This window comes from Buteo buteo, chromosome 10 (assembly GCF_964188355.1).
Source record: "Buteo buteo chromosome 10, bButBut1.hap1.1, whole genome shotgun sequence".
In the NCBI taxonomy this organism is placed as follows: Eukaryota; Metazoa; Chordata; class Aves; order Accipitriformes; family Accipitridae; genus Buteo; species Buteo buteo.
In genome coordinates this window covers 11008309-11035507 of record NC_134180.1, presented here as the reverse complement: position 1 = coordinate 11035507, position 27199 = coordinate 11008309, and the positions used below count along the sequence as shown (strand labels likewise).

Genomic DNA, 27199 nt, shown 5'->3' with positions numbered 1-27199 from the left:
GTTTTACCTGGAACTGCCCATTATTTTTTAAAAAGAACTGACAGGTTAATAAAGCATAATTCATAAGGGTAGAGTTTATTTGCTGTCGCTTTCAGCAATTTTGCTGAGGTTGAGGAAGTAATTACACAATGTACAGATGTCTTGATAACACCTAGAATTGTGCTGATGAGACAAGCAACCATCCGAGATTGACTATTCCTAAAACACGTGTTCTCAAAGCATATGTTTCCTAATTTTGCAGCTGCTAAGAGAGACAACTCTATGTGGCCAAATGTCTACCTCTCACCAAACAAGTAGGAAGATGCCTCCAGAACAGCTTTTTCAGTTTAAAATGTTTAGGCCTTTTCAAGATATTTTTTATTTGGTTGGAGCTTTACGCCAAATGTGTAAGTTTATAAATTAATTTTCTGTACATCAGTTCTGTGTCTAAACACTGACTAAAAGAGGCAGAAGCCTGTACTACAATAGCTAAAGGGGTTGATGTAAACAGTTGGTACAATGATAGTAAGGATATTTCATCCAGCCTGTCATTCTTGAAACTCTTAACTGGTCATGTGATGGAGAGGCTGCTGTTACTCCGAAAAAGCTGTAAACCAGGAATAGGCTACTGCTACCAGAAAACTCATTTGCAAAGATTTAAGAATCCCTAGGGAAGAAGGAAGCTGCTGAATTGTCCTGCTAGGCAAAATTTTTGATCCACTGCCTTGTGCAGGTCAGGAGGATGATGTAAACTGATGACTGTTAGCAGGCAATGACCACAGGGTATTCCTCCTTGCATAAGACACAGCCAGACAGATCTTTTGGTTGGTATTTTAACTACCAACATCATCTTGACCTTTCAAGGTATTCCCAGTTGAATCCAACCACCCCACAAATCTCCAGGAAATTATCGAACTTCTTTTAGCCAGGAAAATGAGCAAACTGAAAGTTCAACCTGATAATTTAAGAGCAGTAAACACCCATACTTCCAGTTAAAGTCAGCAGAAGCTGAAGGAGCTAAGTATCACTGAAAATAAAGCCCCAAACAATCCTCTGGAAGTCCTCTACAAAGCTGGGGAGGAAACTCTGATCTGCATTTCTCAAGTTAGTTCCCCTGCTAAAAGGCCATGCTTCTGTTCTATGAAGCCAACCCTGCAAATCTGCTTTGCCCTACTGAATTAAGGGACACTAAAAAAAAAATAGCTGTAGGATTAGCATCCATGGTCTCACTTACCAAGGCAGCATGGAAATTACTTTCCTTACATGTAATGAAACAGATGCTTGCATTCCTCCTTGCCATGAGACAATGAAAGGTAACCTCTTGCTATGGTTCAGAGATCTCAGGTGCTCCTGTTCTGCTCCACTTCTCCATTTTAAGCCAGGAAATAGTGCAGGGACTACAACTCACAGAAAGGACATAAATCCAGGACTCTTTCTTCAGTTGAATTTGTCAGTACTGCTTGTTACCCCTTGAGCTTCAAAAACAACCCCAGAGCAGAGAACAAATGCTTCATCACTCCAGAACAGATCTCTACCACACTGGAGACTTAAATTCTACCCACAGGGCATCACAAAATATTTTGCTCCATCTCATCTGCTACCTTTATTATGGCCATTAAACTACATTCCCAATCCAGAACAGACAGGGATGTTGGGTTGAGAAGCAGCTGTAAGTCATTAGCTAAGAGCACTAGCTCCAGCCCTATCCTGGCACTCTGATAGCATCGTTTTGCCTTCACAGAATTAAATAATCTTTTCTGCTTTAATAGCAAAAATTCACCCTTTCTTACTTACATGAGAATCACAGCTCCTGCCATTGCTACATAAAAGAACTGAAATTAAGACTGTGCTGTTTCCCCAAGCTGCTGTAGCACAAGTAAACACTTTAATTTTGCTCACTACTGTCTAGCTGGTGTACATCTTTGGGTCCCTATAGACATATGCAACTACCTTTGCCCCTTTAAAAAGGGAGGGCATGACAACTGTAGATAAAAGTGAGGTTTTCATACACACAGTAGTTACTTCAAATAAAATAATGCTTTTATGCTCTCATTATCTGCTATTAAAGTAGACAAGATCTTCCACAAATAAGCATCCTGGATGATCTTCATCTAATGACGAGGACAATGCAGGACCTGAGGCCCAAGGATGCTGTTTCTAATTGTATCAGAATCATTTTATCCCTAATAGCACTCCATTCATTGCCACCCCCTTTGCTGTGCCTGAGCCCTGGCAGAGACAGCTGTGAAGGATGGTAGGATTTTGCATCTAAAAGCTCCTTCCCCAATACATGCCTACCGAGCATAACAACTGCTTTAAAAATTAGCTTCCAACTTGAAAAGAGTGAGAAGAGACAGGCAGATACACAGGCACGCAGGAAGAACTGGCAAAGCTGTCACTTTTTTTTGCTGGCTTGTCCTGATCGCTTGACAGGAAAATGTTATACCCATGCTTTCCGGGTAAGCATGGTGAGATTAGCTCCAATTGCTCTGGTCACACCAATATCTATCAGCATTGAGATTTCTTGTTAGAAAGCCCAGCGTGGCCTCACACAAGCACAGAAGTAAGAGAGGACAGGAAGGGTACACAGCTCTTGGCTTTCCCACCAGATGCTGTACCTGGCCAAACATGTATTACTATGAACCCAAAGCTGGCCAGGACTCAACCAAACACTCAAGAACATAAGCAGAAGGACAAAAATTTACGTTAGGCACGTTTGAGTTAGGACACTCGTCATAGGTATTACCTTTTCCTCACATTTAACCCTTTCAATGTGATCACTGAAACGGAAGGTGGACACTACAACATTAATTTGGACATTTGCTGCTATTGCTCTGTACCTTAAAGACTTCTAAAATCTGTGCTTATTTCAAACATTTCGACACAGGACTCCATTTGTCTCTAATGGGCTTGTTACATATGCAAATCACAGGCAAATTATGGTAGAAGTAAAGAATAAAATGTTCCAGCCCAGTTTTATTCACCAATACACCTTCAAAAGACGTTTGTGAATTGAAATGCAAGTTACATAGATCTGCAGACTTTGCTATAATAATTTCTAAGTAAACACTACACTTTTAGAGACCATTACTGAAAAAGTGAACTGTTCAACTAAAGACAGGAGCTCTGCTTGCAGCTGGCTTTGCAAAACTGGACAACTTGTTAACATGCTAATAAATGCATGTCTACCTGGCAGATAAGCTTTTTCAAATGCATAGCATGAGTAGGGAGCAACGTGATGAAGAGGCTGATAATTTACAAGGTGAATGTTCACTCCTGCTGCATTTAAGCACACAGAAAACACTCTTGACTTCCACCAAAAAGGGGGGGGGCAGGGAACACTAATTGAGGAACACTAATACAGTTTTCTTTTGAAACAGAATTTAAAAGTATTTTAGAGGGGGGAGTAGCTTGCAAGGTTTAATGTTTATGAAAAATTAATTTATTATTTGAAAGCAAGTCACAAAGAGCTCTGTCCAGAGCTGTATCAGCCCATCTGGGAGGGCTGATCCCCACTGACTATGAAAGGAATTCTAAAGTTCTTGCTGCTTAATAACTCCAATTTGATATTGTAAACATAATAGAGATAAAATCTTGTTCATTAGGGATGAAGAACACTACATATTGCTCAGTGCTATCCTTTTCTTTAGAAGTTTCCTATTTCTTCTTAGAATAGGAACATTTTTCTACCAGTATGTTTGGAAAGGGCTTGTCTTAAGGGTTCTCCAAAAGCCCTTTGTCAAATGGGCCCTGGAGTGTGCAAAGCTGGGAGCTGCTCTCAACACTCCCATTCAGTCCACCATCTGACTCTGTTATGTTCCGAGAAACACCTTGCACACTGGGAAAGCAGGAAGCTGCTCGGTGTGCACACTCTTCAACATTCAGAGCTACAGGTAAAACTGCAGCAGGCATTTTTAACTCCCAATTTTTCCCCAACAACCTTGGTTTTGAAATATAAATACATGCTGCTCTTTTGAAAGGCCCCAAGGCTTTAACTCACCAGGCTTAACTAATGTTAAAACACATTTTGCTTTGTTTAGTGTCCTGGAAAATGCTAGTAGAGAGCATATTACCCGAAAAATGTGAACATTGCACCAAGAAATCTTAATCCAAACAAAGCCTCTGCTTCTCTAAGATCCCAACAGTTCAGTAATACCTTGACACATTACTGTCAACTACATTACTGAAGGCAGTTGAGGAATCAGCTACTTGAAATATCACATTTTTGTTCCTCAGAGGGAATACACAGAGTGTATGCCTTCTGCACAGCTACTGAAAAAGAATAATACCTTTGGCATCATCAGAGCCTGAAGCCAATAGCTTTGGGTCCATCAAGTTAAAGTCAACACTCCAGCACCTTTTCTCATGCTCCTGTTTAGAGAAACAAGAAAAATATTGCAAGGTAGTGAGCTGTAATCTGATAAAATAGTAGAAGAAAACGCATGTGCTGTTTGGTATAAATTGTCAGCAGAGCCCTGGACAGAGAAGCTTACTGTGTTTAGCAGTTTCTCAGAAAATATGTTTTCGCCCAATCAGACCAATGCTTACAACAGTATGCTAGACTGAAAGCAGAAAACAGAATGGCAGTTTTAAAACCTAAAATGGACTTTTTTTTTTTCCACTTGAAAGAAAAAAAATAATGATTTCAGGAAATATACATTAAAGACCCGTTTTTGCAGCACAGTTTGACTGGCTGTGGTTCTACTGTGTGCTGCTGCTTATTCTAGTAGATCACAGTTGTATCTCCCAATACCAATAAGATGCCCATTCAAAGCCATTTCAAACACCTCCTCTCTGAAAGTCCAGGAAACACTCACCTTCCTGTTGAGTTATTAAACAAAACTTCTGGTGTCTAATCCTATGTTCTTCCACTCAAACAAATATTCTTACAAGACAGCACACTTTCCCAAGACACAGAAGAACTGTATTTGCTATGCTGGCACATCCCATGTGGAAGCAAAACACTGCACTGAATGAAACCAGAAATTCATTCAAACCCTTTGTTTAAAGTCTTCACACAGGCTTGCAAAACGATGACATGAAAAGCTCACCAGGACAAAGTCACTAAAGGATTTCTAATACATGCAAAGCAGATGTCAGCATGCATGCCTCTATGCAAATCCAAATAAAAAATTCAAGTAATCTGATAGGAAGCAAAATGAGTTTGTTTTAACATAAGCAACAGCTGGTTCTCTCTAGGTTCATTATTCAGCCTCATAAAAAAATGCAAAGTATATCTGAGAGAAGAAGAGACAAGATTTATTTTGTCCAGTATAATTTCTTTTTAATTGAGATATGCAAAGGATTAGTGAAAACAAGCATTACAAAACGGCCAAAACACAATGAAAAAGTAAACAAAGGCTTAAATAGGAATTAAAACTTATGTTGAGCTGTCAAGATGGGGGAAGTGAAGGCCAGTCTGCAGTTCATTCATTATCACTGAGCACTTTCAATGCACTATGCTACCTACAGACCAGCCTGCACCACTTTCAGTCTCTCCCCAAATGGAACAACTTCTCTTCCAAGCTCCTTGTTCTGATCACAAACCTCTCAGAATCCATTATATAGAAACACAATGTTCAAATTGCACAAAAAGACAAAATGCCAGAAACTTCTTCCGAAACAGGTCTCGCTGTTGAGCTCAGCCCACTTGCGTGCATACACTGCTCTGCTGAGCACAGGACTGTATCAGGAAGGGTTCTGCCTACTGCTCCATTCTCCCAGCCTCGTCACTTAAGTCTGCATTTTGCTCTTCTGCTTTACAAGCACCTGCAGCAGCAATCACTGCAGGATTTTACAAAAGGCTTTTGACAAAGACTGAAGTGAAATCGGTATGGGGAGACAGAGGTTTCTAAAGGAAGGTGAGACAAACAACTTCTAGAAACTCGTTTCTCCCCGTGCAGATTCCCTGCCTGAAAGCAGCAGCAAGAAAATGTCAACTGCCTCATGCCTGTGACAAGAAGATATAGCTGCCTCCCTCAGAGGACTACAGCTCAATAAAGCTGTGCGGATGAGACACATTTACCAAACAGGAGGAGCATCTATTTCACCCTGTGGAATGGAAAAGTCTATTGCTGAACTAGAAGCAGAACCTCAGACTGAATACTGCTTCTCCGACGTGGTCCATGGTGTGGGAAAGTGTTTGCTCATTGATTGCATGTTACCTGGTAGACCTTGGATCTTTGTCCCGTGAATCCATCCCAAAGGATGACGGTGCCTTCATAGTCACTGCTGGCTAGCAGGTTCTTGTGGTAACTACTCCAGCTGATACAGCTTAAAAAGAAGAGCCCCAGTCAGTCTTACATTAAATCATACCTTACAACACAAAAATCACTCTTGCAATACGTCAGGCAATTAGCGTCTTCCCAAAGCACGCAGCATTTGATCAAGCTACCCCACTGAAACTCTCAGGCAAGGACAAAACCAAAACCCACCAGAAATACAACAAACCTTCCTCTACAAACTAAAAGAAAAGCTTTATTGGCTGAAGTGACACTGCCCCCCTCAATATGAAATGTTAGGGTTTGGCTTTTTTTTTTTTTTTTTTTTAAAATGTATTCATCTCTAACACTGCACTTGTTTTGCTATTGAATTCCACACAAATTGTCACAGAGAGCTCAGGGTTTGACTTCTTAGCCTCTTACCCATAGCTACTACTATTATTATTACCATAAAGATAACTACTTAACAGAAGCTATATATGTAAAACACGTAGCTGCATGGATGGTAAATCAAATTCTCCTCTGGCACATATGTAATGTTCTATACATTTATCTATGTGCAAATGAAAGTTTGATTTCTGAGAAACTACTTCCAGCTTTCTGTAAATGTGGAAAGACCCCCCCTTCCTATCCAGAAGGAAACAGCAGTTTGCTTGCTATAGGCAGTTTAGGACATGTTTCTGATGGAGAGCTACAAAATATATCGCACGGGTTTATATTTTAAACTGAATTAAGTGGCCGTGCAAAACTAAATGACAATTCCACTGACAAACTCTAACCATCAGCAGACAAAACAAGAGCAGAGACACTGCCAAGCCACATTCGTAGCATTCTGGCACTATGCCTCCACTCTGACTCCCAAAAAATGTGACAGAGGTAAGAAAATTTGTAATACTTGTTCACCAATTTTTGGACCATCTGGCGCAAAAGCATGCCAGTTGGTATCAACTGTGATGCACGTAGCAGAAGCCGAACTGACAGATCCAATTCGTGCAGGTCAAACATCTCTGACACAGTTAACTAGATTATGGTAGACTTGGGGCTAATTTTTAACCAACAATATAAACTAGAAGTCCATGATTCTGTAACTTTTTAGTACTGCTTTGATCAGTGCAGCTACACATTAAAATATGATGTAGGTACATGGATACTGACTTAGAAGCATTATACCTTGGCAAATTACTGGTTCTACTATACACTTGCATTCTGTTTTCCTTCGGAATTTACACACAGGAGGAGGAAAACCCTTTTCCTTTTTTAAGGTAGTTAAATATAAACACTTATTTTTCAGTTAGTTAAAGAACAGCAAGCAGCATTGGTGTTCTGCTCCTCACTACAGTCAAACTCAACTGACTAAGGTGTGAGTTTTCTAACTGTAGAGGGACTATGCATACCAACCACTAATCATAGCTCACCACTCTTTAGCTACATGGAATCAACAAGCTTATCTGAGGTTCTGGATTAGACAAATAACGGGAGGCAAGAAACTCAACTGGTTTTTAAGACAAATTTGAAGAAATATGAGGAAGGAATAACATGTTATTGGTGCTTGCATCAGCAGGAAACTTCACTGAGTGATCCAAAAAGACTTCCAGCTCTGACTTCCTCTGTCTGCACAAGTTAACCTGTAATTTACAGAAATGAGACAAAGACATCCAAGAGGAGCAGCTTTCTGCAAGCTCTCACACTGCTGCATAATGCTAGGAGATAACCTTCAGGACACACTTTCCCCACTGGATTGCTGGGAGCTTTCTTTAGAATGGCCAGTACAGAGGGACATTTGATGACACCGATTTCAACCTGTCAAACACTTCTCCCTGTGTGCACCTCTGTCTGCCTACAGTCTGTTCAGACTTGCACATTTCCTTCCTATAACAGCATCCCTTGCTTTTAAAACTTTGCATTCAGAAACTTAAAAAGTTTTATTTACCAAATGCAAATCATCATCTTCAACCAGCAGCTGCTAAGAGGATGCTTGAGGTGATACAGCTCAGGCAATGCTTTCCCTGGTTTCGCCTCTTCCACAATACAACATTAACTAGAAAACGTTAGTGTCCTCAGCCCTCGTGGGTAGAAGGACTGTCCACAAATGTATCAGCAAGGAACTATCATTAAGCCACCTCTACTACCATTAGGTACCCACACAGAAAAGCAGGTCATGACAGTCTATGATTTACTAGAAGCCTCATTCAGAAAGGCCTAAGTGGCTCCCTGAGGACCAAATGAAGCTGGCAGGCAGTGCCCGTCAGGACTGCGAACTGAAGGTTGCAGCAATCCAGAGATAACCACGTCTGACATCTGAAGCCTTGTTTCCAGGCAGAGCTGTTGGTCACTAACAGAAGCAAAAGCGGTTTAGAGCCCTAGAGCTACAACAGCGAGGCTCTGGGCTGGGAGCAGTCTCCAACTAATGGCAGGGGGGTAGACACTGCACTAAACATTTATTGGTTCAAACCTGTTTCCCCTGCCATCTTATCTCCACTCAAGTCAGGGCTTCAAGGAGCTTAAGGGAAAAAAAAAGTAATCTGTAAGTTTAGCCATCACACAAAAGCAGGAAGAACACAGCCCAGGGCCAAATCTTAGAGAAAGCAGTCTTCTATCTGGACAGCTTTGAGAGTACGTCAGGCAGCTTCAGCAGGTAGAGGGTCCTAGAGAAAGGCAGACACGCTGGTGCCACCTTGGCTGGTGAGAAGATGGATGCTCCACGCTAGGGAAACATGAGATCCACATCTGACTGGCAAAAGAGAGCTGGGTATTACAAGCTGAACTATGAAGAAGATAATCATGTAACTATATCTTGTCAAAAAAGGAATCACCCAAGATGATGACAATCAGGAATTACTGAGTAGGTAGAAAAATATAAAGGACCAAGTTCAACAGTTCTGTTTGAGACGTGATAGATCTAAGGATGTAAGAAGTGTCAGGTTTGCAGAGAGAGGTAATATTTTATCAGATCAATCAATATAGAAGGAGAAAAATGAAGGGTTTCTGTGCCCAAAAGCATGTCCATTAAGTCTGGCACAGCAAAGATCAAGCTAAGCATTCTGTCCCACTGAAGTCTGATGGCGTTAACGAGGGGTTAACACTCACTTGGAAAGCATTTGTAGATAGACTTGAAGAGGAAAACAGGAACTGACAGGTGAAAAATGTTTAGGGATTTGCAGCCACTAAGTGGTTCAATTAACACATTTTAAGTCACACACACCATAAATCTTTCATTTTTAAGGAATATGATTAAAGGATCATAATAAGACAAAACCAACCCTATTCCAGCTCTCTGCCTTAATTCTTCCCTCATCACCACCCAACTCTCTTTACAAAGTCTGAACCTAGAGCTTTCTCTTTGACATTGCAATACCTGAGCTGCTTTATAACTTAAATTCTCAAAAGTAACCTTTGTAGAGCACAATTCAGGGTTGGATCAGGTGGAAGGGAGCTCCCTCTCCAGGTGAAGGATGATTTTTACCAAGGGCTGACTGTCCTTTGGTTGTGTTCTCTGGCATCTGTGATGATACAGGCCTGAAAGAAGACTGTCCTGGAGCTGGGACATTATGAGCACATGTTGCTCTTCCATGTGGGTCCCCTGGGACCTACAAAGGGTTGAGAAGCTACTGTCATGTCCCCCCTCAAGGGAAGCACTGATCTTTCTTCCATGTCCAACACAAGCAAATTTTGTTGAATCTTCAAAGACACCTACTTTTTCAGGTTCCCTTGAGATGTTATCATGGGTAATAAATGGAATAACAGCCTTAAAAATGCATGGAGAAGCAAGTTGGAGAAGGGGAAAGGAAAGGGCAAAGGTGAGATGGACCAAAAATACAACTTACACAGTCTTCAAACAGCCTTATTTCAAACAGGTTAAGCATCAAAACCCCAGAAGTTCATAAAAATAACCTTTCATAGAAAACCTTTAGATGACCTGCAGCTACATCCAGGCAGAAATTGAAATGTGGAGGCTATGAGATAGGATACAAAAAATAGCTGCCTAAGGCTGAGATAATATATAATTCAGCGCTGGATTAAAAGGAGTTGTGCAAGACCATCTTTTATTTTAAATACTAATAGCTGTATTTTTTCAGTTTTTGCTTTGATCCTTAATCTAGAAACAGGGCAATAGTTACACCCCAGAGGTTTGTCTTGACATAAGTTGTGATAGCTTTTCTTCCTAGAGGATTAGCCTAGACAAACTCTAGTTGAAAGCTAATCACCGACCTCCAAAACACTCTAACCTTGGCATCCAATCCGGACACACAGAAATTTCGACCCTGTGAAGATTTATGTGCATCCTTCATTCTATTCTGAGACACAAGTGGGCCAGCTTGGTTAGCGTTGTCAGTCATGCTGATGTTTCTTTCACAAGCCAGTATTTTTATGGCTGAAATATCTCAAATCCAGGATCAAGTTACCCGGTGTCAACCGCGCCTCTGGCAGTGAGTGTTAAACAGAGTTAAAGCTTTTAATAAGATACAAACTGCTGTGGTCTGACCTGCTTCCGAGTGCCAAGTGCTCCAGATCCAGTCTATTACCATGAGTCAACCGATGCCCAGTAGTTTTAGGACTGAAATGTTTTAAAGGGAGTGATCTATTACTGCAAGGAACATCCACGTGAATAACAACGCTAACCAAATACTTCAGAGACATACAGAATTACATTACCATTATCAATGTTTTAAAAAAAAAAAACCCAAACCCAAAACACAACCAAAAAGCCACCCCCCCCAAAAAAAAACCAAAACAACAAACCAAACAACCTTTTCTCTGATCAATCCAAAGAAAAACTCTAGTAGAGTTAAGAGACAAATACTTTTAAAGAAAAACTTCATCTTGTTGCAAAGTGAAGCAGTTACTCTGAGAACTGAAATTCATGAAAGTTGAAGGTGTATTTCCTTATAACCTGTTTAGTGTCAAACATTTTCTGCATTGGAAATATGGGCATCCAACACAACTGCTCATGAGGTTTTTCAGCATAAAGAGAGCTCATACCTCTCCAAATAGCAAAGACTCTATGATGAAAAACACCGTACGGCAAGTTTTTGCTTAATTTAAACTTAATAGTGAGAACTGACTGATGTTTTAAAAACCGACAGCAATATGCCCATGAACTGCTATTAGGATAGAGCAATCATGCATTTGATTTATTGACATTGAAAAATGAAAACAATAAAATAGTAGCAGCTTCCTAAAAAAGCCTACAATGCTTTGCTTTTACTGCAGTTGACTAAACAGATGCAGCTGATTTTAGAGGTTTGTGGTAACATCTATCACTGAAGTACGGATGCTGCAAACAAAGTGGTAAGCACACAGAATACTAAACATGGATTTCAAAAGCGTATTTACCTAACCACACTTGCACATCACCTATTGTAGATTAGCGAGGCCTAAAGCCAATTTTTTACCTGAATGCTAGATCTCCTTATTTTTCTCCCCCTGCAACTTATGTCAAAACAACAAATCTGCCTCTTGAATAAATCAGAGAAGAGCTGTGGCTTGCTGCTAGCTGTTCATCCTCTTCTCGTCCTTTCCAATCTCCTTCTGCGCGGGGGAACTACAGATTATTGTCTGCCATAGCTAGGGACACAGCAAGTCATAATTAGCTCACAGGGTGCTGTTTATAGCTACTACACAATGCCAGGATTTGTTTCTGTACTGAAGCTATGAATCTGTAAATGGGATTTTTATGAGGATTTATGTGTCATCTTGTGTTTTTCCTGGAAGCTTATGCCACTGTTATTCCCGGGGGACGTGATGCACATTTACCAGAAGCCCAACACACTGACTTCCTCTCCATTCTTAAAAACAGGGATGAGAAAGCTCAGCAGATGATGAAAAAAGAATGTATTTAAGAAGCAGGTGGGTGTAAAAAAAGGGGGTTGGAAAAGAGGAAGAAACACTCAGCTACAGCTGGTACCAGGGCTCTGCTCCAGAAAAGCCTACAATCAATTACTGCTGGCATGAAGCTCAACCTTTCAGCAGGCGCCCAGCTGGCACACAGCAGAGCAGGGCTTCCCTTACCACAGCTGCTCCAGGCCAGCAGACTTGCTCTTGGCCAGACATGAGTCTTCGCAAATGTTGTCACCTGTCTGCTTTTATAAAAGCCCATCAGAGCTGCTGCTCCTCCAAAAGCTGAGTCACCAATGTAACCGCTAATGATTTATGTTCCAGCATCATCACTCTGAACAAGGTTAACCAGGATCAATTTAGGGTGAGCATCCCATGATGTGTCTTTGGAAAGCCAAAGTGCCTGCAGACAGACAGCTCTGGTGCCGCGTGAGGATGGAAAGGACGTTACAAGCTGTGCCGGTGTCACACACCAGCTTCAACAGAAGAGACATGTCACCAAATCCCATCTGCACACAGACTGCTGCATCTCTGCTGCGAAGAGAGGTACCGCCCATGCGCCACAGCAGAAATACATCTGTCTTCAATATCAGAAAGGGCACTAGCAGGTAGAGTAAGCCTCTGGAAGAAGCTGCACCTCCACCCAAATTATGATCAACAGCTTTAAGCCAAGGCTTTTTACAAAGAGCAGGCTCCACTTGTTTAGATTTTTTTTATTATAATACACACACATTTTCAGCATACTGCAATATTCTGTAATGAAATTACAGCCTTCATATATAACTTCTCCCTCAAGCTACGCCACTTCAGAATACCAAGTTATTATGCTGCTCGACACTGCACCAGCAAGCCCCAGCACCAGTGACTGGCAGCACAGCTAATGGATATAGTAAGGATGCACTCAACTAACAGCCTAACTTTATTTGTCAAAACCAAGAGCACCCACATGCTGAAGGAAGGTTGATATAATGCGGAGGTGCCAATGGGAAAAAAAATGCATTTCTTTGGAGGAATGAGAGAAACTAGGGCAAAGAAATGAAAGAAGAGGACCCTGTCCACCTCCACTGAGGCACAGAGCATCAGAGGACAATGCATTTAGCGTCATCATATATATATAATTTATATATGCATGAAATTTGAGGAAGAGAAGAAATCTTAAATGCAAGCAGTGTCTTGTCTGGAACACAAACCTGACAAGAGTAACATCAGTGAAGGTGCTAACGTGGCTCTTCTCACCAGCAGCTGCTGCAGAAGGGAGAACAACCAACCAACTACCTAATGACTGGCAGGATCATCGGCGTAGATCCCTGTCAAATTTGAAGCAGCAAGTCTGGAATTCTTCTCAGACAGATTGAGAAATACCAAACACACATTGCTTCTCCCCTTCTAATTAATGCAAAAGGTATTAATCGACTGCTAGATGGTTCTCCTATTATTCTGCTCTTCTCTCCAGAATAATGAAGCTGAATAGCATGAACTCTGCTATGACTCAGCCAAAAATGCTGAACATTTTACAAATCCAGCAAAACACAAGCTCCATAATCAGTATGGCTTATCAATACAAATCCCTCTCAGACTGTTTTTACCCATCTTGAAAGCCAGTCCTAGGGCCAGTTGCATTTACACCTTTTCCTTCACAAAACAGTGTTACACAATTCCCATGAATAATCAGCATGACTGATACAGGAGTGACTGATCTATCTTAAGGAACGCATCAACTAAAAAGCTAAGTGTGACTTTTACACTATAAAGCAGGCTTGCAAACATTATTAATCTTGTTGCACAACATTTTGTTTTCGTAGAAGCCGGACTGTTACATAAATTTATTACTTACACTTTTGTGGGTGCTTTATTGTTTTTAAAATGTAGAGAACCAAAAAAACCCAAATGAGTTCAGCAGAGATGCTGGAGACTTGTATTATAATACTGAATTGGTTTGATTGCCTGTATTATTTACTTTTGAGCTTTAACAGATTTTTTGAATTAGGATTTTTAAGTTATGTTAGCTGGATTCTTTCAATTGAAGTTCTGACATGGTGGTCTATATTTCTTTGGTTTAAGTCATCTAAAAAGATAAAAAAATAAATAGGTTGACAGTAACGATAGCAGCACAGAAGCAAAAAAATCAAGCAAGGTCTCTTCCCAAGAGCTTGTATTATGAGGCCCAGCAGAACAGTACTTCAGGCAGACAAATTCATAGGCAGAAGGTGCAAATAAGGCACATTTCCTGAGGACTAGCAGCCTCTCAGCAGAATGGAAAGGATCTGGTTGATGAAGAGAAGAGAGCATGGAGGAATCTGTGGCCATTAAGAAGAACTGGGCACAAAAGTTACCTTGAGACAACCTAGGACTTTACCTGGAGCGTATCTACTACTCCGCTTTTACTCTTCTTTTAACTGATTAGGTATCCAATGGCATTTGCAAGGAACATAAAAACAGTTCACTACCCTATGTCTCTTTCTCCTCCAGGTACATGGGCCTGCTATCACGTTGGGATGAGCCTGGCATACACAAGTAACAGTGCTTGTGCCACCTGATCCCACCCAAAGTTCAAAGCAAGCTTTCCATTGGCTCCTGCTTTCCTCCTTTCCCTTCCCATTCCCACAATGGATAAAGAAAGCAAAACAGCTACTGCACGTGAACAAGCAAATTAAAAAGGCCCTCTGAGTTCAAATACAAAGTCAACACCTACCTGATTTTGGAATTACAGGTCATTTCATTCTCAGGGTAGTGAATATCCACCGCGTCCTGAATGACCGTACCATACTCATAGACTTTAATCTTCTTTGTCACCCCAGCGATGGCAAAGTAGTCACAGTCTCGGTCGAACTCAATACTGAGGAACAAAAGCATAGGTTGAGAACTGTGTAACACAACACATACACTTGCCAGCAGGGCATTTTACCACCTAAACATCTTGGTATTGGCAGAGCTAAGAATCACAATCTGCAGTTAGCAAATACCCAGTTCACAACGCCTCGGTCAGGTCTGGCACATGCCAACAGCGTGGAGTTCTTGCTGTCAGACACCATTTTCTAATCCCCTCCATACACACCCACTTCTCCATTTACTGAAACAGACTTTTTGTGGTAGCACAATCTCCCTCCTGCAGACAGGATCTTTGTTCAGATGCTCTAGAGGTTTTCCAGTTCAGCTGCACCAGCTACATTACATGGTAACCAAACGTCAAAGCTGACAGCTTGCCCTGGAAACGTGCTTAACATTCAGCTGCATGCTCTATGATCAACGTGCTATGGGATGACTGCCCATTGATTTCTCTCAGTTGCACCGCTGCATCCCTTAGCTCCTATATACAGCAGCTTGGTGAACTTTAAGTGTTAATGCACAGCAAACCAGTACTTGTGGAAAAAAACCTTCTAAATTCCCCGAGTAACAACAGAAGGTTGAAACATATTATCATCAGTACTGTAAAAGCCATGCATGCTATGACTTCCACTTAGGGTTGCTCATGGAAACCGAGGCACCTTTTTTCTTGAACTGCAGGGCAAGTTTGTAATAGATATCAATGAAGTTGGAAGTAAAAGCAGTCACCTTATAACAAAGTTAAGCTGCAAATGAGAAAAGCCTGAGGTTGTACATGAAATACATCTGAGAGAAAGGCAGGCAGCAGATTATAAACAGCTAATGTCATTGCCACCTTTACAGCTTGGAAGGGCTCAAGAGAAATCTATTAGACATCTAGCAGTCAGGGAAGTCCACCTGCTTCCTAGGAGCCCCTGCCCTGCCTGCAGTGAACAGGGGTTGCAGACAAGGCAGGGTGGATGTGCACATACACCCACCTCCTTTCAGAAGCATCGGCCTCAGCGAGAAATCAGTTTGCTGCTCCTCCCAGAAAGGGTTTGGAGGTAGCATTTGCCCTCAGTCAAATGATCAGTAACCAGCTCTCCTCAAGTCTCTTGACTGAGCAATTAATCTACTACTTTGAGAAGTGTCTTTCAGGGTTCTTTCACTCCTTAATTCATTTCAGTCTCTGTTGTCCCTGTCACATTTTGTTCTTCCAAGAAGCCAGAGCATTTGTGAACCAGGCAGCAAGTTCTGAACAGCAGCAGAGAAAACTGAATTTATACTGATTTCACATTCATACAGCTTGGAAAGTCCTGAGAGCAGGGGTATTTAAGGTACCTTTCTACAATTAGAAAGCATTAAACCAATTACGAGAAGAGAGAGGGCTCATTAGGCTGCCCTCATAGCTATAACAGCTAGAGTTTTCTACCCCTCAACATAGCTGAGAAGTCAGAAGCACTGCAATGCTTTCAAGGGAAGATAAATTTAAATGCCAACAGTTTTCAAGTCCTTGTAAAGGAGATAACATCAAGTTATTTTTAAACTATGGAGAGAAAGGATTGTTGATATGCAGTCCGACGGTATAAAATCATTCAATGAAGCAGCTTGCAACTTGGCCTTTTAACTCAGGCACCTAAACTTCTCCAAAACAGCGGCAGGAGATGGTCCCACTCACGACTGCTTGCTTGCTAGAGGAGAAACAAACTAGTTGGGTCAAGCCCACAAAATTGTGAGCCTCCAAAAGGCAAAGAAAAGGAACATGCTTATGGCTGAGGAATAAAGCAAGCAAGCATGCATCTATTTAAATAAAACAGGAAAGGGAAAGAAGTCATCTAAGCAGGCAGACAGCTCTCCCCCCGCCCCAGATCTACCCTAGTCTAATCACTTTTTATACAAACAGGACTAAAGCACCGTTCAGGCCTGTCTTGTCTTGTCAGCTCTCCCTATTCTATGGAAGAGTTTTATAATTGAAAGCCTCTATAACAATACAATAGATTTATTTGTACCACAATCTTAATTGAACTACTGCCTCAGCTCCTGCTCGCTGCCCTGTGGATTCAGGTAAAGCGCAACTAAACTGATGGCAGCGATTCATCTACTTGGGTTCAATTTATACCCTTAGCCTTCTGCTGAAGAAAAAAAAAAATGTATTACAATGTCTGGTAAAAAGCCAAGTTATTAGAACAGAATAGAAGCTCTCTCACCTGGGGTGGGTTTGCTTCTATAGCATTAATTTTTTTTTAGCATAGAGACATGCTGTAGACATAACAAATGAGTATTTCAATATGTCTATAAAAGTTAATGCATCATTAAAAAAATTAATAAAAAGCATCAACCAATGAAATTGATCGTCAGACCTGTGACCTTCAAACAGCATCAAAGACACTGCAGAGAGGAAAAGGATGCAGAAATAAACCACCACCTGTATAGATGTTTGCTGGCTGTGAGGCAGGCAGGCAAACCCAACACAGCAAGCCTAACGCACACTTGCACCTTGGCCTCCATCATCTATGCACAGTCCTGGTACAACAAGTGTTCTCACTTTCTGCCAGTCGGCTTTTAGCAAGCGATTTACAAAGAAAAATATGAAAAAATCTAAGTAGTTAATCAAGTGGATTATTTACCATATAGAACTATTCCTAATATTTGCAAAGCTCTTCTTCCCCCTGGGCTAATCAGGATTAGGACAAACAGCCCACTTGCATAGCAACAGTTATTTTCATGCTTTTTCCTACAAAGTCTTCTAAATACGTTTAGTATTAAGCAAGGCTTATTTGCATTTAACTAGCTCGATGGTATTCCTGTCACTTACTGCTTGAACTCTTTGTGTCAATGTAAGCGCTTGCTTATATACAAGCTTATCTATATGAAAATTCACAAAAGGACTTAGTTTTATTTTGTCAAAAGACACAACAGGGGCAGCTCTGAAGAACAACAACATTCTGGTTTCCAGGTGACACGTTTCTACAGTCAAAGTGAATTAGTGATTAGCATAATGATAACATGCAGTAAGAGTAATAGGAAATACTTTATCCTTTTTGTCAAAAAGGCCATTGAGTCAAGAGATAAACCAGCTAGACAACAGCATCCACTTCACATGGTGAGAGGCATAGAGCCACAAGCAACCCAAAGCAATACATAAAACATGCATGCAATGGCTATTAGTGTCCTGCTAAAATAAGAGCAGTGTGTTTTGGTAGCACTATTTTAAGTAGACTTAACTTGGGACTGACAATGAATGTTTTCACCATCTCAGAGGGCAGATGGAGCACCAACTGTCTGTGTGTGCTACAAGCCTACCTCAGTCCTAGCATGAAGCAACCTCCTCTAGAGACAGACCAGTTCAGACTTTTTTTTTTTTCTCTTTTTTCTCTCCAAGGAAGCACTGGAGGTAAGGCATATTTTAGATCATTTGAACATCCAGTGAAGTTCCCTTTTGGGCTAGCAGTGGTCCTTGCTCCTCAAAGGTGTGCACATTAGAAACAATTAGCAATTGCTCCTTTTTTTTTTTTCCCAACCTACTTTTAACTCCATATTTCTGACCAACAAAGACTACCTAAATTTTTATAAGGAATCTTCTGGGGACACAAGAACTCCTGGATATTTGAAAAAGACTTACAAATGTGCAACAGAATTTACTTATAAAAATCAAATTGAAAGGAACTGATTGTTTTGTTCCAGGGAAAACAGAAAAGAGTGTCCTTGTTTCAGCTGGGATAGAGTTAACTGTCTTCCTAGTAGCTGGTACAGTGCTATGTTTTGAGTTCAGTATGCGAAGAATGTTGATAACACTGATGCTTTCAGTTGTTGCTCAGTAGTGTTTAGACTATAGTCAAGGATTTTTCAGCTTCTCATGCCCCGCCAGCAAGAAAGCTGGAGGGGCACAAGAAGTTGGCACAGGACACAGCCAGGGCACCTGACCCAAACTGGCCAACAGGTATTCCATACCATGGGACGTCCTGTCTAGTATAGGAACTGGGGAGTGGGGGGGAGGGGGGGAATGGCTGCTCAGGGACTAGCTGGGTGTCGGTCGGCAGGTGGTGAGCAATTGCCCTGTGCATCATTTGTACATTCCAATCTTTTTATTATTACTGTTGTCATTTTATTAGTGTTATCATTATTAGTTTCTTCTTTTCTGTTCTATTAAACCATTCTTAACTCAACCCACAGGTTTTGCTTCTTTTTCCCCAATTTTCTCCCCCATCCCACTGGGTGGGGGGGGGAGTGAGCGAGAGGCTGCGTGGTGCTTAGTTGCTGGCTGGGATTAAACCACGACAGAGAGACATCTCCCATTCCCAAGTCACTGTTTTCTTTTTCCTAAGAAGTTAATGACTAGTGTCCTATGGAAATACCACTAAGAGCTGCTAGAAAATAAACACATTCTCAAGGGTTTTGGTTTCTCTGCTGCTTATCTTTTTTCTCAATCTGTGAGATTATAAATCATTTTATTTTAATACTAAAACCTATGACCTTGGGGAGCACTCATAGCTAACAAATGGAATTATTAAATAAATTGCTTCTGAAATATGTCTGGAAGTGTGGCTTGGTGTTGAGGGTAGACCAGTGGGGAAAAGAGTAAAGAATAAGTATTTACCAGTTCTGCCATTGTATAAAGCCTTGCTACATTCGCATCCTGATGGTGCGTGCAGTTGTTCTCCGCATCCCAGGAGGACACATTGGAGTTAGAGAACACATACAGATGGACAACTAAATTGATTAAAAGAATGGAGCAACTGCCTTACCAAAAGAGTTATGAACAAGATGACAACGAGACTGATGTTCAACAAGTCACTCCACACTAGAACTAGGAGGCACTCATCAGCAGATTGATTTGGGACAGATGAGGGTTTCCCCCCTCCCAGTTACACTTTAAAAGCCCCTCCCACCCCCCACCACTCCAGGTACTTACTCCTGCAGGGCATGACGTTGGCAGAATGAGTCTGACAACAGTAATCCATGAACAACTGGTCTGTACCAGATATTAAGAGAAATAAACATGGATACACCCTTTTGTATCCCCGGTGTAATAACTGTGGATGCTGGGAGGCTGCAAGGAGACAACTCTGCAGGTAGTAACCAGGTTGGCATGCTCTGTGGTCTTCTGCAGGGACAGCATGGGGCTAGATGCCCTCCCAACCAACGCCTGGGGCAACTCACACTGTACTTGAAATTGCAGTTTGAAACGCCCCAGGGGTCAGACTGGAGGGGCACCTAGCCCAGCAAGCTTCTGTGAGAAATGGCTATGTGCTATATCTACTCCTTCAAATTGGGGGGAGCGGTTGCATCTAACTGCATTTGCCTTTAACTGCATCACTAGTTACAATTAAAGGTCTGCAGTCAACTGCTCCTCTCTCCTTTCCATATACACACTCTACAATTGCTACTATAATCATAAATGCCTCAGCTGTGACCGTAGGAGTTGCCATTTCCACAAAGTAGATGACTCAGTCCCTCATGGGACTATATATATATGTGTGTATATATATATATATATATATATATTTTCCTCCCTGAATATACCAAAGCCTTTCAGCTCTACTTCTAACTAATATAGTTCTGTTCCTATTTCTGTACCTCTAACCTCAACTGCTATCTTGCTGTGGCCCCATATTTATTTGCAACTTGGATATATTGTTTTCAGTTTCAGGGGACTTAATTGGTGGAAGGAAGGAGAGCTAACGGCAGCTTTTGCTCTTCACTTACATTTCCTTGAAGTCTTTCTCACTTTGTGCTTCCACTCCTTGGCCTCCAAGGGATATCATGTCACTTCTAACAATGGCAGGTCCCACCACCTTATAGCCTGGTTGCCTATCTTCAATGCCCATTTTGAGGTATAGAAGTCAAAGATTAGAAATTTAGGTTATAATCCAGCACCATGGCCACCACTGCAGACTGTTCAGCAACTGGGACCAATACAGAAATTGGTATTAATATCACATACCTTAGAGACTGTTTTTACAGCAGACTGATATTTTAAGGCAAAGTAATTAGTGTCACTAAGCATGCACTAGCATACTAATTTGTAGTTTTTAAAAACAAAGCTATATTCAGGCATAGGAAGCTGCTGTTAGAGTGCTCAGATTTTGTGCTCCATCAGCTCAAAGTCTGTTTTTTGTCACATATAAAAACATAGGCTACTGAGATTAAGTATATGAAGTTTTGGTATCAAAAGACTGTTTTGCTAAAGCTGTGAGTGGTTGAAATTAAAAGTGTTGGGGGTTTTTGTTTGTTTGTTTTTAATAAAGCAACAGTTTAATTAGTTACTTCTTACTCCAAAGCAGCACCTAAATAGCAGTCACCGCTGCTATTCTGAAGTCCTTAACCTGTGCCACAGGGACAAGGATAGACCACTGCTGGTTGACTATATTCCGTGATTCAAACCCCTGTGCTGCTAAATGTTTTCCAAAATATAAACTCAGCAAACATACCACAATCCCAGACAGGTTATTGCAATCTCTACTCAGGAAGAACCACTTAAAGAAAACCCCTTTGATTCTCTAGACTGCTACATGGATAAATTAATTGTATAAATCAGACTCCACTTAAATCATCCTATCAGAGAGCAAACACCTTCATCCCCAAGAATCACATTAATTTGGGTTAGATGTGACCCCCCAGATTACCAGAAAATTGCCGATTTGTCCTCTAATCAAGGTAAAGTTGTCTTGGCTACTATAATATGGCCTCTCAATGGATCAGATTTAAGTCTAATGGAAGTCTAATGAAAACCATGGGACAGAGGACCCCAAACTATTTCAGTTTGATCCCATTCCTTGGAGTTGTTTGGGATATTGCAGCTCCAGGTTCAGCAGCACCAGCTGCTGTTGAATGGACCTTCCATTCAAAGGGTACCCTCCCTGCCATCATACCTCCTCCAGGCTTCAAACGTCTGATGGGAATACGCTCCCCCTAAGCAAACCTCTATTTGAAGCATAAAAAGACGATACTGGAAAGTCAGCTCTGTGTGATGATTATCCCCTCCCCCCCTCAGCTGGGCAACAGACAGGGAAGGGCATTGTAACATTTAATCGAAGCCTGCACAGAGAAGGACAGTCCTCAGCTCCAGGCTCCCTTGGGAAGACATTATTGCACCAGTCATGCTGCAGTCACACTTTCAGCATCTTTCTTGCAGCCACAGTAGCCTGGAGTTTTATTTTGCCCCATTTGAAGAAAGGCATAAAAAGGTACCACGTTGACAAAGTAATGTCATTAGACCTAGTTCCAGGCCCACTTCATGCTCACAAAAATCCTTTTAAGTGTAATGAAATGCCATCAGTTCTAACAGAGACCACTTAGTGATACCCTCATTCCATAAAGAGCTTGTTTAAAGGAGACTATTAAATCTGAATTGAGGAGGTTTGGTGGGCTTATTTCCATCTCACAGCTCTGAAATCAAAACCAGCAGAGCTACTTTCATGCTTTGTCATCGCTAGATAAGACAGAATCATTCTTTTTTTTAAACCCAATGAGAGAATATACTATGCTATGAGAGATTAATTATGCTTCCTGCAATAGCTCAACTTTCAGAACGATGATCCCCTCTGCTTTGGGGGGGAAGCAACCTTGAACCTAATCTCCTCTAAATACAACCCAGAATCTCCCAGGAAGCCATAGCAGACTTCCAGCCTTGTCTATAAGACCCTATAGCTAGAGACATCCTGTTCTACTGCGTAAATTTTTTTTCACACATGTATTCAGGGGAACCTGTCTTAATTAGCACTAATGATGAGAAAACCTATAGGCAACTACTGAATTTTGCAAGCAACTGAACATAAAGCGTATTGATGAAAAGCCACTTTACTGCTAGGCGATGCTCTTCTGCATGCTGAAGAGAAGATGACGACAATCCCAGGGTTTATATGCCAGATACACAGAAGTACAATGAGCCAAAGCCATTGCAAAAAAACTACCATGCAAGTTAATGAGGATTAGATTCAGTTTTTCCACAAACACCATTTTAAATAAGCTAGAGTAGAGAAATGTTAACTAAAAGTGCCAACAGTTAAATGCAGAATGTTTCTTACAACACTATTTAAAATTCAAGCCAAATTATCAGTCTGCCTGCTGTAATATTTTGGGTAACCTATTTATATTTGAAAACCAGGATCTGCCATTTCTCCCAGCTGGGCTCATACACAGTAGGGTACGAACAGCTCTGACAGTAGCACGAGCACAGCCTTAGTTACAAAATACTAAGGTGGAAGAGGTTTTAATTCTCCAAACATACACAGCTGCCTTCTTTCTGCATTCAAGCTTAGGAAATATTTCCAGAAAGGAAGGCGAAGACACACGCAAAGAAATACATCTGAAAGAGCTCAGCGCAGCAAACCTCCATCAGTACTGAGACTGTAAACAACACAGTCTGTCCATAGGCTTCAATTCATGATTCCTCCATGATTTAGCTGCAGCAGTGGAAGACATTTCTGTGTCCAGCTGACCCCACTACCAGAGGTCCCGTTTCTCAGAACAAATCGCCACCCAGACCGGTGCCCCAGTACACAGCCTGCCATATTATTAACCAAAGCCTCCAAGTTCGCCCAACACTGTCACCAGCTCTTCTGCCAGACACCCTGCAACACAGCATAAGGAGGGACAGCTGGAGAGAATAACCTCTTTAGACACCTCAGCTCAATCCAACAGGCACCATGAGTCAGGACACCAGCCTTCATAAATATTGGGTCCATACACTGCAGATGAGACATCTCAAGCCAAAGAATAAGCTGGGGCAATTAACTCCGATGGTCCTGCTGCCTGGTGATGATGGAATGAGGTTAAAATTACATTTGAAGCATTTTTTCATCCAACTGCTAAATCTGTTTCAGGAGATTGTTTTGATGGTGCTTTGAATCTTTTTTTGGTCAGTATTTTCTATGCTATCCTTAAATTACTCTTTAGAATCAAAGGTACTTATGAATACCCTTAATTTCACTCAGGATCATATAGAAAAACTTGATCTTCCACCTTCATTTGCACACATGTATACGCAGACTTCTATGTAATTCTGTAAGAACATAAGTGTCACTTCATAACTTATTCTGCAGAACACCTATGCAGCATATAAATCGCAAACACCTCTGTCTTAGAGTCTGTATTTATTGATACAGACAATATGAATAATCATTAGCTCAAGCCTCTTCTCCAGGCTGAGCTGCTTGTAAGGTTTTTTTTTCTCAGAACTGTTTAAGCCCACACCATACATCTTTGCATACCTTAACAGACTACCTCAATATATTTTTTCAACTACCTACCACTTAACAGACTAACTCCCCTAGTTAGCAAGGAAGGAACAAACAAAAAATCTGAAGGCATGCTAATGCTTTTCAGATAATGACCTGCTAGCAAATTCAGGCATTTCAAACAAATATGGCTAGAGAATTAAAAGAACACTGTAATAAGCTACAGAAATATTCTATTAATAACAGGCTTGTTTCTCCAAGCAGATGCAAAAATTCACTGTATCAACATTCAACATTGAAAACAAGCTATAAAGTTGGAGGGGAAATCAAGGGAAATCTGTCTGCCTTTTACCAACGCTATCAGCATGGACATTCTGCATCTAAGATGCTGCAATACCACAGCCTTCATGGCTTGCAGGTCCAACTCCCAAGGCCAAGACACAGCACTACTGCCTGATGATAGCCATTATGACACAAACATCAGAAGGAACAGAAGGGCAGCTAGCTGCAGCGTCACAGAAAAGATTTTTATCCTGATCAGTCAAAGAAGGGGCAGATGCAATGTTGTAATGCAACTACCACATGGTACCATCCTCTCAACCTAAATATTAATTTCTCAGAAGACACTCCTGACACTACAGCATCCATTTTAAGTTCCTGCACTTTTATGAAGCATCTCTTCAAAAAAGCCCAGTCTTATTCTAATACATAAAATCCTGTTTAAATTAAACCTCATTTGTAAGTGGGGGATCCCAAAGTTCATAGGAAGTGAATTTCATTTTGCACTATACATGGCAAAGCCACATAAGGACATTGCTTTTCCTTAAAACCTAAGGCCAGAGGAAGATGCTTGGCAGAAAGTCAGGACAGAATCTCAAGTTTCTAATGAGCTGATCATGTACCTTTATCACAAGAGTACCTTCCCCAAGACTTGGAGGTCTCTAGTCCAATACCCTGCTCAGAGCAGGGGCAGCTCTTTGGTCAGACCAGGTTGCTCAGGGCTTTCCCCAGCCAGTTCTTGAATACCTCCAAGGATAGTGCTTGCACAGCCTCTTTGGGAAACCTGCTCCAATGCTGGACTGCCCCACACTGCAGCCAGTGAACATAACACAACATTTGCCAAGAAATGGAAACTGCTTACGTAAACTGCACAAAGTTTCTTCAAGATATAAAAAAAAAAAAAAAAAGAAAAAACCATGAAGAGGAATCATTGTTTAATACATTTCGTTTAAAAGCCAATTCCTAAATTCATCAAAAGACTGTTCAATACTTTTAACAGACCATTTATAGAGATTCACAAAGTTTAAATCAAACTAAAAACCTCATCTAATTATCTGCAGGTGGAGACAGGTTTGAAGTACTAAGAGAGCTTAATGGGAAAAAGATCCTCCTACTATGAAATAGTCTGAAATTACTAGGAAACAAATGAGGTCCCACTGGTAGCCATGCAACTTCCATTCATTAACTTCTTAATTTCAAGTTATTTAAGTTTTACCCCTAAAAGTGAAAGCTTATGTTGACGAAAGAACAGACTTCTCTCTCTGCAGTGTCACCGCAGTCACCAGAAGGTTTACTTTTCAGGTAAAGACTAGAGATAAAAGCAGACATGCTCCTTTCTGGTTTCAGAGTCCCTTTTGGCACTAGCAGCCTGTCCTGGGGACGTTACAGAGTTGAGAGTGTCTCTGAACTCTGAATTCAGAGATCTAAACTGACATCTGTATAACCCTTCTGCTGGGTATGAGTCACATTTAGCTTCTGCTCAAGGGATCCAGACCACAGTTATGTACTAGGAAATGTACCAGTTCTACACTCCAGAGAAAAAGACGACAAAGTAAGGGAAAGGCTCTGTACTTTACTCAGCTCTAATTAAACAAAATCCCATTCCAGCCTCAGACAACCTCTGGTCTGTGGGCCAAAACCTCAGATGAAATAAAGTAAGAGAACCGCAGGAGAAGCACAGACTTCAAGTAGGTTCAGGGTATTATTCTTCAAGTTTCCTCAGCCACTCTACAGTTCAAGTCTCTTTATCCAAGCATTTCTTTCTTCCTTCCAGTTGTGGGAACAGTCCAAATAAGACAGATCCATCCGCAGCTCGGAGCTGCCACTTGTAAATAAGAGCCCATTTAAAAAATGATTGATTTAACAGACTACAAGAAAAATTCAGCCCTCCTCATTTCTCATCTTCTCAAGAAACAGTATCTACTGTACTCTGAAACATAATCCTGTGAAAGATAAACCCACTTACATTTCTTCCATTTATCTTTACCACCACGATAGAAGCATTGCCAATCACAAACTTAATAAAATGGCTCATCTAATCTTAGCCAGGCCAGAGCATTTAAAAAAAAAAAGTATAAAAGGGACGACTTATGGTAGACACAGGACTAAAAGGTTTCTTGTTAAAGTCTGGATCTGAAAATTTGTATGGACAAGTAATTGTAGTCCAAAGTAAAAAAAGGGAAAAAAATAGGATGGTTCAATGAATAGATGGAAAACATGCTCCTAAGGGATGGTTTTTCTTTCAAGCTCACCTTTGAAGAAAGGATTTCAGATCATGTTATTGAAAGGGTCAACACAAACAAAAATACAACCTTGAAAGTGACTTAACTATACTGTTTGAATGCTAAGAGAAACCTCTTCATATCTTGTTCATTACTTAGAGGCAGTGGAATAATAAGCAAGCAATTAAAAAAAGGAATAATGGACGCCAAAGGTAAGATCCAGTTTTTGAACACTGTCTCAAGATTCAGCAGATGAGCTGAATAAGGTTTCAGCAGCCAAAAAACAAGTTGTTTCTTTCCTCTCTGTAAATCACTATGCCTTTAGATAAATAGTCTTGGCTACCCAAAACCCTTCAGATGTCATTTTAAGACCTTTCAGAGAAATCGTAAGCTAACCCAGAAGAATTTGAAGTCTGATCAGATGACAAAAACCCACACCATTTGCCCCTAAACCTCCGGGCGTCTGGGAGAGATGTACTCCTGTTTCCACCAGACCTGGGAATCACCTGGCAGGGAGAACTGGCTTTCTGATAACCAGGTTTCAGACAGACATCTTGCTGTAGTCTGTTTCTTGGATTTTTCTGTTCTTTTTTTAAAATATGAGAGACTGCCACGTTATTCTCTGAAGGCCTCTGACAGTGCTAAAGCAATTTTCTACATAAATCATTGTAATGCTAACGCT

At 41.0% G+C, this 27199-nt stretch overlaps 1 protein-coding gene across 8 annotated transcripts in view; it reads right to left on the bottom strand.

Moving 5' to 3' along the window:
• COP1 (COP1 E3 ubiquitin ligase) overlaps positions 1-27199 on the bottom strand; it is a 131371-nt gene that overhangs the window by 60424 nt on the left and 43748 nt on the right. For 6 of the 8 annotated variants that reach the window (XM_075038605.1, XM_075038601.1, XM_075038602.1 and 3 more), the window contains 4 exons: positions 14728-14871; positions 10684-10755; positions 6144-6252; positions 4269-4350 (listed from right to left, as the gene is read on the bottom strand). In XM_075038605.1, the coding sequence (XP_074894706.1) occupies positions 4269-4350; positions 6144-6252; positions 10684-10755; positions 14728-14871 (407 nt within the window). The remainder of the gene's footprint in view (positions 1-4268; positions 4351-6143; positions 6253-10683; positions 10756-14727; positions 14872-27199) is intronic. The other 2 variants (XM_075038603.1, XM_075038604.1) reach the window with 1 other exon arrangement.